The 13,627-nt window shown below is 47.0% G+C and overlaps 1 protein-coding gene across 3 annotated transcripts in view; it reads left to right on the top strand.

Annotated features, from left to right (window-relative positions):
- The window catches only part of Rarb (retinoic acid receptor beta), a 460,578-nt gene that overhangs the window by 338,798 nt on the left and 108,153 nt on the right, over window positions 1–13,627 (top strand). For 2 of the 3 annotated variants that reach the window (XM_008833143.3, XM_008833144.3), the window contains one exon: window positions 585–733. The exons of the other annotated variant lie outside the window; for it this stretch is intronic. In XM_008833143.3, coding sequence (XP_008831365.1) covers window positions 585–733 — 149 coding nt within the window. The remainder of the gene's footprint in view (window positions 1–584; window positions 734–13,627) is intronic. 3 annotated transcript variants of the gene reach the window in all.

Genomic DNA, 13,627 nt, shown 5'->3' with positions numbered 1-13,627 from the left:
CTAATAATCTCAGAGTGACTGGCACTGGTCCAAGACCAGTTCTGAGCGCGCAGAGCTCAGACATGGTGATTCATACAGTCAGTTATGGTGGCGTGCCAAAAGCCAGGCACGTATGACCAAGATGGCAGGCTTTGGCATTTTGTTAATTTTTGTCTGAAGGAAACGTACTTCTGGTTAAGTGAGCAACTGTATCAAACAATTCATTCAACACTCTAGATGAGACAGAGCCAGGCTAACAGAAGAGAGATCCAGGGGTCGTTGGATGAAGAGCTGAGTTTGGGCCTTGTCTCTACCTACTCCTGCTGGTCTCAGACAACTCTGAGCAACTTGAGTTCTATTGTTCTGGTTGGTTAATTGGTGATCATCACCCTCACAGTGTCTGAACCTCACATTATATACATGTGAGGTTGCTTGGCAGTGACAGCCACCCTCACCACTGCTGGGGTCACAGTGACAACTGTTTTGTGGGCTTAGCTTCAAGGCTTATTCTTTTCTTGACACAGAGGAGGGGGATTCACTAATGAAAACCTAAAAGAACTAAAATGTACTTTCTCTTGTCTCTCCCCTGCCCCGCTGCACGATAGCGATCGAGACACAGAGTACCAGCTCTGAGGAGCTCGTCCCCAGCCCACCATCTCCACTTCCTCCCCCTCGGGTGTATAAGCCCTGCTTCGTCTGCCAGGACAAGTCCTCTGGCTATCACTACGGCGTCAGTGCCTGCGAGGGATGCAAGGTGAGTACCTTGGTGCATCTTGGTGCGCTGGGGCCTGGCCAGCTCATTCTCCAAGTGCCCTCAGGACCTGACTCACCCTGCTCTAGAAATGGGTGGCTTCATGAAACAGCAGCATCCCCTCCATGGGGTGGTGATTTAGTTGCCTTTCGTGGTTTTCGTTCTTTTCTTGCATTTCTTTAGTGTAAACCTCAAAAGAATCTGGAATGACTGATTGAAGTCAGATTGTCAGGCCCTGGAAATCCCTTCCTCCTCCCACATACAAGTTCTTTCTTGTTAAGGACCTTCTGAAGGAGTCCTGAGCCACATGGCCCTGTTTCTCATGGGACATGCCATCTGGTGTCTTTGTACTTTTATTTTATTTTTAAACATGACTGACAGGCCACCGAACCAACTCGCAGACAATCCAAGGTTGAAATTGGGATTTATCTCCTGGCTGCCTACTCAGCCCTGTGGCCTTTGAATTATGCTTTGATTTTCGGCCTGTACAGACTCGCTACTGTAGATGCGTCGTAAATTCAACGGAGTTAGATTAAAGCTCCTGCCCACAGAACACTGGAGGCTGAGTGTGTGTCAGAGAGGAGATGGCTGCTTTGAATCATATCAAGTCCGAGTAACTGAGTGAAAGAGTTCCTTAGGTTTTCAGAGGAGGAAAGAAACAAAGTATGACTCATAGACAAATCCAACTCAGCCATGAAACACGTCTCTGAGGAACCATGGCTTCCTCGAGCTCACCCTTCCCTAGATGTAAAACTTTTAGTTCTCTGCTGCTGTCTGGGCCTGTTGTTTTTATATCTAGACCTCGTGATTCATCTGGAATTGATAGCGTGTTGGTGTAACGAAGGTCACAGGCATTTCCACCCTGGGCTCATCAGCATCAGCACTTGTTGGACGTATGTGTGGACGTGTGGCTCAGGCGCTGTTGTGTAGCGAACGGCCGGACAGCTTGATTCTCACAGCCCTGTTCTTAGCTCACAGTTTTGGGGTCTCAGCACGGCTGCCATGGTCTTCCACATCCGGTCAGCTGTGGACTAGCTAAGCTCTGATCTGGGGGTGTTGCCTCCTGGCTAGGGAGTCTCCACTCTCCTCCAGGTTGGCCCGTCCAGGTTAGTCACAGATCCAGAAGAGGAGAAGCAGGAAGCACATGAGGGGTCCAGAGCCTAGATGCAGCAGCAGAACTGTGTGCCACACACGCCAGGTCGGCCTGGACTCCATAGGGCCGAACTCTCTTTTTTAAAACGTATTTAAGTGTACGAGTCTATTGCCTGCATGTATGTAAGTGCACCTGTGTCATGCAGTGCCCTTGGAGTTAGAAGAGGGTGTTAGATTTCCCTGGAACTGGAGTTACAGAGAGCTGTTAGCCACCATGTAGGTGCTGGGAACTGAACCCAGGTCCTCTGCAAGAACAGCTGGTGCTCTTAACTGCCGAGCTCTCTCTCCAGCCCCAGGGCTGAACTCTCCTAAGGGGAGCAGCTCCCAGGTTGCAGTGCCAGGGAATGCATAGGGAACTGGCTCGCAGTCTGCTGTGCATGAGTCTAATTCCTACGAGCAGGAGTATAGGCCCTCTGCCTCCTCCCAGCCTCCAGGGGCACAGTCTGCCCATGGTGGGTGCTTAATGACATAGAATGAACAAACATGTGACTATCACTCAGCCCCACTAGGCAATTCTAGCAGTTTCCCCTTCTTTTTGATCATTTGAAGAAACATGGTATTATTTTACAGCGTAAGACTAGTTTGAGGAAATTCAGTGACGACTTTGTGCCTCTGCCCCTCTGGGGGTCTGAGAGTTCCTGCCTCTTCCAAGGTGGTGCTCGGCAGTGGCTAAAAAGCAACACTTTTGTGCATCTGATTATTTTACTATTGATCACCCTTAGTTGGATCTATTTAAATTTATCCTAATATTTGGGAAGGCTTCAGTGGAATGCTGGTGTGTTTTGCCCGTGTTGTATAACATGGAAATAAATGACTTTCTAATGTTTATTTAGAAGGTAGATGGAAAGTCATATTTCTTTCCTGTTTGCTGGTTTACTGATTGAGACAGGATGCATTAGTTACTTTGTTACTACTATGATGAAACACCATGATGAAGGAAGCTTCTGGAAGGAAGAGTTTATTGGGCTTATGGTTCCAGGGAGATAGGAGTCCATCATGGCGGGGAGGCGTGGCAGCTGGAGCGGGAAGCTGAGAGCTGACATCCTGAACAGCACACATGAAGCAGAGAGGACATACAAGTGGGGCAAGGCTGTGACCTCTCAAAGCCCAGTGACCTGCTTCCTCCTGCAAGACTGTGCCCCCCTAAAGACTCCATAACGTCACCAAACAGCACCACCAGCTAGGGACCATGTGTGCAAATCCTTGAGCCTATGGGGGCTTTCTCATGCAAACCAGAATAGCCTGGAACTCTATGCACCTGCCTCAGTCTCCTGAGTGCTAGGAGTTCAAGACTGGACACCACTTTTGTAGGAACACATTTCTTTATTTCCAAAAGTTCTTCAGTCATCTCAAGCCCAGAGACCTGAGGTGTGGAGTCCCTCGGCTTCCTGCTTGTGTGTTGGCCAGGGAAGGACGGCACCAGACTTGTCCTCCCTCAGGCAGATGCCAGACCTGCAGAGTAAGCGGTATCACCGTCTCTGCAGCATGAACTGTTCTAATCAGCTCCTACTCAGCTAATTCTCTGAGCTTTGGGATTCAGCCTCTTTAAGAAAAAACAAAAAGAAAACCCACACCAGCATAAACAACTCCGATGAACTCAGTTATGTGGTCCCGAATCTCAGGATGGGAAGTCCTTTCACCGGAGCCGTGAACCGGGTCAGGTTCTAGCTGCCCCATGTGTGGAACTTGACCCTTAGGTGTTAGGGGTGGAGCGGGAGGGAGGCCCGACACACTGACTGCTTTCCCTCCTGGTGCTGGAGAAAGACTTACTTAGCATTTGGGAAAATGCTGTGAAAACAATGAAGAAAGCCATAGATATAAAAACCACGAGAAGGTAAACCAAGGACGTAACATACAAAGAAGAGAAATAAAAATGCCTTAAATGTAAAAGATTATCGCTTAAACCACCAATACAGTGCAAAGCCTGAAAGATAAAAGCAAGGGAACCTTGGTTCTCCCCAAAGAAAATCCGCTAAAATCAGTGCTTAAATGAGCTTATACATTTTTGTTTGTTTTATGAAAATAAGATGTTATGTTGTATAACAGTTTTGACCTGCTTTTTATATGAATAATATTTCATGGACAAAATTTATACAATGACATAGTCTTTGTGATGGTACAATTAGTGTAATTATTTATGATCATATAATAACTTAAATATACTATTATATAGCAAGGTATTTCTAATTTCTATCTTTCACAAATAATACTTTAATGTATAGCCTTTGAGTGGACCTGTGATCATTTCCTTGGGGTAAATTAGTAAAAGTGGACTGTATGTCAGTGATTTTTTTACATTTTTAAAGCTGTGTGTGTGTGTGCGTGTGCGTGTGCGTGTGTGTGCGTGTGTGCGTGTGCGCGTGCGCGCGCGTATGTGTTGGGGATTGAACCTAAGGGCCTTGTACATGCTAGGTAAGTACTCTACCACTGAGCTAGATCCCAGGCTTTTTCTGAAATCTTTATTTTGAGACAGGATCTCCCTACATTGCTTGCAATGGCCTGAAGCTTGTGATCCTCCTGCCTCAGCCTTTGAGGTAGCTAGAACTACAGGTGCATCTTCCCACACCTACATTCTTGTGTGGGGTTGCTAGGGATTGAGCCCAGGGCCTCAGGTATACCAGACAAGCACTCTACCAACTGAGCTATACCCACCTGCCCCTTCCTCCTCAGTTTTAAGGCTTGTAATACAAATAGCCGTTACCAACTTATACTGTCAGTCTTTACAAGGTGACCATATTGGACATGTTACCTGGACTCTCTCTTCTATTGAATTGGAGGTCTGAACCAGGTCATGTACCTTGACACCCAGCAGATACCCCCTTGGTCCCTGGTTGACCTGTTGATGTTGGTCTAGCCCTTGCCTGGAGGTGCAAGGTCCAGGCTTAGAGACGCTGCTTTAAAGCTGAGTTCCCAAATAGAACCCAAGGATCTGCTCAGTTGGTAGGGTGCTCACTTAGCATGTATGAAGCTCTGGGTCTCATTCCCAGCACTGTATAAACTGGGCATTGTTGTACTTACCTGCAATCCTAGCACTCAGGAGGTAAAATGGGAGGATCAGAAGTTCAAAGTTACCCTTGGCTGCATAGCAAGTTCAGGAACAGCCTGGGATACCTGAGACCCTGGTTCAAAATAAATAAATAAAAGCAAAGCCTACAGTGGTTTCTGTGTACCATGACCAGGGTGACCTTACTGATCATTCCTAGGGGGGAAGGAAAAAACTTCCATCTTCCAAGGGACCAGGTGGCAGTGTCAGCCACCACAGCAGACATGATGACAGTCAGAGCCTAATGACTGGGTCGTGTTCACCTCTGGGGAGGGTCAGTGGCTGCTCTGTTGATACAACATCACCATGGCAGCAAAGCCACTAGACACACCCTTGGGATGTCCCGTTTAGGGGACTTCCAGCCAAGTGAGGAGTGTTTTCCAGGGTACAAAGAAAGCATACTGTGAATGTATAGTTAGTCAAAGGTTTGGCAATATACAACCATAACCTATCACTAAAAATAAAATAATAACCAGGTTTCCTGATGCATCCCTGGTCTCAGCACTTGGGAAGTGAAGTGAGGAGGACTGTGAGTTTGGAGTCAGCCATGGGTGCCTGGTGAGACCCTGTGTCATACATGCATGCATGCATGCATACAAAATTACTTCTGTACTAGTTACTTTTCTGGTGCTGTGACAAAACACCATGACCAAAAGTGGCTTATGGAAGGAAGTTCCTGTTGGCTTTCAGAAGGGTTAGAGTCCATCGTGGAGGCAGGAGCAGGAGGCTAAGAGAGCACATCTTTAACAGCAAGCATGAAGCAGAGAGAGAACATGAGATGGGGCAAGGCTATGAACCTCCAAATCCCATCCCCAGGGACATGCTCCTGTTTGCAAGGCTCAACCTTCTGAAGGTTTCATACCTACCCACACAGTGCCACCTGATGGGGACCAGGTGTTCAAGTACATGAGGCTGTGGGGGACATTTCTCAAACTACCACAACACATATTATATTACATATATGTGTGTGTGTGTGTGTGTGTGTGTGTGTGTGTGTGTGTAAGTAATGCAAAATTTTGACCTGAGTCATAGTTTCTACATCCATTTTTAGCCTTCTAAGAGTGTAGCATCTACTGAGTGAGTTCCAGGACTGGAATTACAGCCAGATTCTTCCAGCTTAAAGACTGTGTACAACAATCACTTGGAATTTCCTGCCCTCTTTTCTCACTCGAGAAATGGAGCAGAGTAGTTGTTTTTCTCTTGTTGTGACCAAAGACCTGGCAAGAAGGAACTGAAGGGAGGAGAGGTCTGTTGGCCCCTGTTCATGGATGCAGCCCATCATGGTGGGAAAGACCAGCTCCAGTCTGTGGCGGCCGGAGGCTGCCTGTCACACCCCAGTGGATCAGGAAGCAGAGGAAGGGGCATGCTGGTGCTCGGCTGGCTCGGTTCTCCCCATCTCACTTAGTCTGGATCCCCAGCATGTGGACTTCTGCCTCTCACACTCCAGCCCGGCCTTCTCCTAGGGTTGGTTCCCTTTGGAAGCACCCTCAGGAACACACCCAAAGCTGTGCCTTTTAATGCCCTGGGCATTTCTTAATCCAGTCAAACTAAAAAGAGTTGCCCATCACGTAGAGATATACAAATTATGCCACATAGTGCTATGGAGTATAATAAGCACGCATGACAGAATAGTACCTAGCACAGTACCTCCTAAGCACCTTGCACACTTGGTTCCCTCTTGCATTTAGCCCGAGTGGAACTCCCACGGGGGTGTGATGTCATTTCCATCTTATACCCCCCTCCAAATGTCTCAGCATCTCTTCATTCCTTTAACAAAGATAAACATGGACTCTTTCCTTCAAGACTCAGGCAGAGGCCCAGCCCAAGCCTCCCTGGTGCTATAGCCATAGATAAAAGTACAGAGCAGGCATGGCTCTATGCCAGCAATGGCGGGTGTGGCCGCTGGGCTGTAATTCCCTGACCTCTGCCACAGCACACAGTGACACATTCCTTCTCACAGTCTACACCTCAGAAACTGGTGACCCAGGCACTTGTGCTGGGGACAGCAGGCCAATGGGACTTGAGAGGACTACAGCCCAAGACTGCTGTGCCTGTCCCCATGGCAGAAAGGGTTGACGTGCACCTGTCCAGGCCCCCGTGACCTGGTGGCTTCCTGTCCAGCCACTCCTCCCTCCCTCCCACAGGCCTGCACCCTTGTCCTCGTGGGAGCCCTGGATTCCCGTGTCACCAAGTACCTTCCTGGCAGTTGCGTTGGAAAGGTCATGAGAATGCGCACAACGTGCCAGTGTGTCAGCACTTCCTGCTTGACCAACTTCCTACAGTTCTGGGAAGGGCTTGGCGTTGATGGCCAGGCTAAGATCAGCTGGTCTAAGATGGCCTTCCTCCTGTTCCTGGGCCTTGGCAGGGTTCATGCATGACTCCCATCTCCATGTTGAAGCTGCCGGTTGGCTTCCTCTGCTTTGCTCACATGGCTGTAGGTGAGTTATGTCCAGAGAGAAGGCAACCACAGACATGCAAACGCTTTTCTTACTTGGTTTTTGTAGCGCTAGGCACACTGTCTATCCCGAACTGCTTCCTTGGCCCAACATGAATGCTTTATAAACTCTGCTAGCCATGGCCTCCGGTGTGCTGTTGACCAAACTAATTACTTAACTGAGCCTAAATTCAATGGGTGGAGAACTGCAGAGCCACCTTGCACAGAGGTGAGAGTCCCAGAGCTCACGTGCACCACCGTTCTGTCCCCTCTCCTCCCTAGCTTTGTATTTCTAGGACAGTCTCTCCCGATGACCGGATTCACCTTTCAGTCACCCTTTGCCACGTTTTCTAAACGCCTCTCCAGATTCAGGCCTATGCTAGGTGCTAGGGACACACTAGTGACCAGTCCTCAAGGAACTTGTCTCATACAGGGACGCATGATAAACCACTCAAAGTGGGGGTCCAGTGAGTAAAGACCAGCTGAGGTTACGTGATCTGACAGGAGTCAAGTGATGGGCTGTGGCTGGGAAGGACGCAGTTGTGCAGGGAACAGAGGGAATGTACTTTAGGTCAAAAGCCAAGGCGCTCGGGTCACTCCTGCCCTCTCCACGGCGGCCACTCGCTTTCTCTGAGCCTTAGATCTATAAAATGAAAGCATCTCACGTGTGAACCTTTACTTCCAAACACAGTTGTACAAGAAAGCACCCAGCACTTAGACTCACTCTTGCCCTGGATGGGCCATGAGGAGTCACCAGCCCCAGCGTTTGCAAGTGCATATGTGGTTTGGGGCAGCTGTCTGTCCTAGCTGGACATCTGCTATGTCGAATGCAGGGCCTTTTGCTCCATTAGTGGATTTAGCTCCTGTAGCAGCTCAACAGGGGAGGCGCTCCGAGCCGCTCTTCGCAGAGCATGGTTATCTTGGTCGAGGGTGCGCATCCGTACCTACCGTCATGCCCCACACTGCTTCGGCGGCACTGTACCCCGAGGGTAGGGGGACAGTTATATTTTGCTCAAGGCTCCCAGTCCCTGGGCAACTAAATTAAAGAAAGAAAAAATCAGGTGGGAGTAGAGCACAAAACGCTCTAGTGTCTCATTCATTTCTTTTTCTCTTATTTTTATTTTGTGTGTATAAGTGTATTGTCTGCATGTGTGTACGTGCACCTGTGTTGTGCAATACCCACAGAGGTCAGAAGAGGTTGTTGAATTCCCCTGGAACTGGAGTGACAGATGGTTGTTAGCCACCATGTGGGTGCTGGGAATTGAACCTGGGTCCTCTGCAAGAGCACCCAGTGCTCTTAACCGCTGAGCCGTCTCTCCAGCCCCCTTGGTCATTTCTTAACATGGTAATATTCTGAGAAAAAATTAACTAGCTGAGCATAGTGACACACACCTGGAATCCCAGCACGCAGAAGACCAAGGCAGGAGAATCACTGTAAATTCAAGACCAGCCTGGGCCACAGAATAAGTTTTAGGGCAGCCATGGCCACACAGTAAGAGCCTGTCCCAAGCAACCAAAAAAAAAATTTTTAAGTTCCAAAGAGGCATTCTTCTAGAAATGATGGTTAGCAGGCAGGGACCCCACATAGGCTCGTTCCCAAATGCGGCTTTCTCTATTTCCCCCAGAATGGGTGCACACTTCCCACCTCTAATTCTGTCTCTGGGAGCCACTGGCAGCCACACTGTGGAAGCCTTGAGCAGGGCCCACCTAGCCATAGCTGCATCTTCTCCATGGGGAGTGCACAGAGAAGGTCCGCTGAGGCTGTACTGGTGGTCCTCTGTCTAGCTGTTCTGGGCCTCTGGACGGCACTAGCTCCCCGGGCCTCCAGAATAATTCTGTTCATTTTCTCAATTTTCTCATCTACTTTTGTAAGAGAGGAGGCTGGGTTTTCCTGAAGACAGCAAGAACTTTCAGTCACAAAAAGGTTTGCAGTCAAGAGACAGATGTATACACATCATTTTAGAACTTCTGTTTAAATATTACAAATGTGCTTAGTGGCGTTATGTGGACAGTCATTTAAAACTGCATTCTTAATTGGCACTGATGAATGCTAAGCTCTGTTTGGAGAATGTTGTTAGAATTTCTCACATTGATAGTTGCTTCTGTTTGTGGGTTTGCTTCCGTATCGAGCCCCAAGAGTAATATAACATTATCAAAGGCAGAATAAACACAGGACAGCATCTGTGGGCTAAGCTAGATCAAGAAGCCTGCCTCTGTACAGTTTATCTAATTAGGTGAGAAATGTACCTTGTTATATAGGATGTGGGATCATACATTCAGGGAAATCTTATAAACACCACAAGTCGTTTCTGTGGCCCAAGTCCAGCTCATTTTCTTAGGAAGTTCTTCCTTCCTTCCACATCAGACCTAACCTATTCCCATGTGTTCTCTTTAGCATTATCCTTAAGAAAACTTAAAAACCAACAGCCAGAAAGAAAAATTTTAATAGAAAAAACTCTGAACATAGAGAATCTACCTCCCTGTCCAGGACTGTGGGCTCCGTGGGCCGAAGGGCTTCCTTCTCTGTAATCATGCCTCCAGAGGAGAAAGCACTCATCCTGTACAGCCGGCACATGACACTCAACTGAGACATCATTTTGGATTGGAAAGGCAGAAAAGATAGTTTGTCCTTTCTCTGACTTCCCCCGTCTCTGGCATATGAATAAACAGGAAGTAGGGGTGCATTCTAAATTAACCTGCAACCCTGTCTCTTTTCCCTCATATCGGTCAGATGAAAATGGTGGATTTGATGGTTTCAAGAGGCTTCTAATTTTTTAATTGTAAAAGTTTGAAAATGGTAGTTTAAGTGTTTACTGTCTTTCCTGTTGTTAAGATGACTGATAAAAACATTGGCTGTTAACATCCGGTAGAGGAAGACTCTCCAGTGTGTGCACATACCCTGAACTTCCCAGCGACTGCTTAAGAATCTGGCTCGTGAGGGCTGGAGAGATGGCTCAGCAGTTAAGAACACTGACTGTTCTTGCAGAAGACCTGGGTTTGAATCCCAGCACCCACATGGCAGCTATGGGTGCACTTATCTATATGTAGGGCATAACATTCATACACATAATAATAAATAAAATATTTTTTAAATATTATAAAAAACAATCTGGCTCAGGAAGACTTGGGTCCATTATGTTTAACTGCTTAAATTCAATGCCTGTTTTCTGATTTAAAGCAAATAGTTGGCAGCAGCCTTTTCAAAATGCCTACCTATATAATACCATGTAGAAGCATAGCAAACCCTATGTGACATCATCTAGAAGCATAGTGAACCCTATATAATACCATGTAGAAGCATAGCAAACCCTATGTGACATCATCTAGAAGCATAGTGAACCCTATATAATACCATGTAGAAGCATAGCAAACCCTATGTGACATCATCTAGAAGCATAGTGAACCCTATATAATACCATGTAGAAGCATAGCAAACCCTATGTGACATCATCTAGAAGCATAGTGAACCCTATATAATACCATGTAGAAGCATAGCAAACCCTATGTGACATCATCTAGAAGCATAGTGAACCCTATATAATACCATGTAGAAGCATAGCAAACCCTATGTGACATCATCTAGAAGCATAGTGAACCCTATGTGATGTCATCTAGAAGCAAAATGAACCATGTTTTTCAAATAAACAGAAAAATTACCCAAGAATCTATAAGAATGTCATTTTGGGACCTGCCAGAAAGAAGTTTGGCTGTTAAGAGCACATGCTGCTCTTATAAAAGACTAAAGTTGCTTTCTAGCCCCCATGTAGGATGGCTCACAACCACCTGTAACTCCGGCCCCAAGGAATCTAACATCCTCTTCTGGTCTTCAAGTGCTCAGGCACACATGTGCACACACACACACACACACACACACACACACACACACCTCCACATAAATACAATCTTTAAAAAAAAAAATCTACTTTGGGGACTGGAGAAACGGCTCAGTGGTTAAGAGCACTGGCTGCTCTTGCAGAAGATCCGGGTTCTGTTTCCAGCACCCACATGGTGGCTAACAACCATCCATGACTCCAGTTCCAGGGAATCTGATGCCCTCTTCTGACCTCTGTGGGCATTGTGTGCATATGGCAAATTTACATATGTGCAGGTAAAACATTCATACACATAAATCAAATTTTTTAATTTTTAAATGTTGTTTCTGTCAAAAATAAAAATATACTTTTGAGATTTCCTGAAAGTGATATAAATGATAGTTAGTCATTTCTGTGTAAGGTTTATACCCTTAATTCTCTAGTCCCTTTGGGAAGATGTGTGTGCAGGCCCTTTTCTTACTGACCTTTCTGTTCTCTGTATCCAGATCTCTCAAGGGTCCTGTGGACAGGTATGAGAGGTTGAGGCCTCTGGATAAGTTTTCCTGTGCCTTTAGCACTGTCACCTGCTCGTCTCTGCTTCCCTCCCACAGGTTTACCTGTCCCCACCTGCCAGGCAGACAGTACGGATACCTCACATTTCCCGAGCTCTGGTTTTAAACCCACTTCTGTGTATGCAATGAAGTTCATTCAGTTTAGCTGAAATAAAAATGTACTCCAAAGAATTTCTCTTTCCTGTGCACTAGTCTGAGGCTGTATTTCTGGTTAGAAACCTCTCTTCCACACACTGACTAGAAATTTAGCCTCAGTGCTGAGCTTGACCTCAACGAGTCCATCAGCAACATCTGATTCCAGCCCCTGGAATGGTCGACAGAGCCAAGACATGGTATTTGCTTCTTAGCCATTGGCTAGAACTGGTCACATGACCGAAGAACTGCAGAAGAGGCTAGGAGAGAAGTCCAAACATGTCCAGGTGCAAACTTCTTACTATGGAGGAAGCAGGATGTCCCGAGAGCTAACAGTTTCTGCCATGAGTCTGCTTTCATTTTGTGTTAGAGAAATAAGCAGAATAAGGTTTTTTCTCCTCTATTTTATAGATGAAGAATCCCAAGCTCTACCGTGCGTGACCTTGACTTACAGCCTGATTCTGGAATGTACACTGTGAAAATTTGCTTGGATAGGTTTCTGATCTTACCTTTTCCCCTGAAACTCATCAAAGTCTCTTCTCAAAGCTTATGACTCCAAAGATCTCCATATGCCCAGAACACTGGGTTGACGTTCCCAGAGACAGGGAAAATCTTGCTGAGTAGAGTTAAACCTTCAGGCATTAGATTCTAATCGCAGCCCACAAGGTACAAATCATGTAGACAGCATGACCCCAGAGAATCCCTTGGAGAGCAAACTTTGGAGGCGCTTGTCTCATTAGGACCTGGAAGCCCACTCCTCCTCCAGCTGTGGGCACCAGATGACATAGTTACTTGATCTTTTTATGTTGTGGCAAAGCTTGTGTCCTTAGGCATAAAAGTCTCACCAGCCCAGCATGATGCTCACATAATGGAAAGCATGCATTCTTCTAGATGCTTCCTTTTCTTGAACTTCTCTATCATAATAGTACATTTGGGGTTGGAGTGTGTCTTGTGAACTGTGTTGTTCTGCTGCTGTGGCGGCTGTTCAGTATTTTTCCACCCCAGGAAGAAGACTGGGTATACCATGTGGATTAGCAACTCCGGAATGAGGAAGCTTTTGTTCTGCAGGCTCTAGAATTCCTCCCTGGATCAAGGCTGGAGAGGAGCTTAATGATGTGTGTGCACCCTGCTCTGCGCACAATGCTAGCATTGTCTCGGGGGAAGAGGAAAGCTGGGGTCTGGCAGGCCTGCCCCATTAGAGCCGTGTTCACGTTGAAAAGATGCCACTCCCCGCCTCTCCCGGTCTGCTGGCACTGGTTCTGTGGCCAGCACTGTCTCCTGGGACATTTTTCTGGGGGTTAGTTTCATTTTGTTTCAAAAGCAGGCTGCATCCATGTACAAGGTGGGACTGTTTATATGAGGCCTGTCATTACCCGCCTTGTGGAGGCGAGGTGGCCGGCCAACTACTAGGGCACGTGCTTCCCGTTCACTGGTGTCAAAATTCGAGAAGACAAGGACAGTCGACTTCTCAGCTTGTTTTCATGGGCTCCTGGGGCAGCCCATCTGTTCCCTCTGAGCTTCATGAACTGTATCACTTATAACACAGACTGGTGGATTTGCAAAGTAAATATTCCAATAAGGAGAAACAACGTCTTCAGTGGCCCTCACTGCTCTGTTTCTATGGACGCTATCCGTGTGCTTAAATTTGTATTGGATGCGGGTGAACTGGAGTGCACCTCTCAGATTCCACCAGTCCTGGAGTTAAACCAACCAGAGAGGCCCCAAGGGAGGTCAGCAATGGGGAGAGGATTG

The sequence above is a fragment of the Nannospalax galili genome, unplaced genomic scaffold (assembly GCF_000622305.1).
Source record: "Nannospalax galili isolate Female #2095 unplaced genomic scaffold, S.galili_v1.0 scaffold215, whole genome shotgun sequence".
In the NCBI taxonomy this organism is placed as follows: Eukaryota; Metazoa; Chordata; class Mammalia; order Rodentia; family Spalacidae; genus Nannospalax; species Nannospalax galili.
This window is presented reverse-complemented; position numbering and strand designations above follow the sequence as displayed.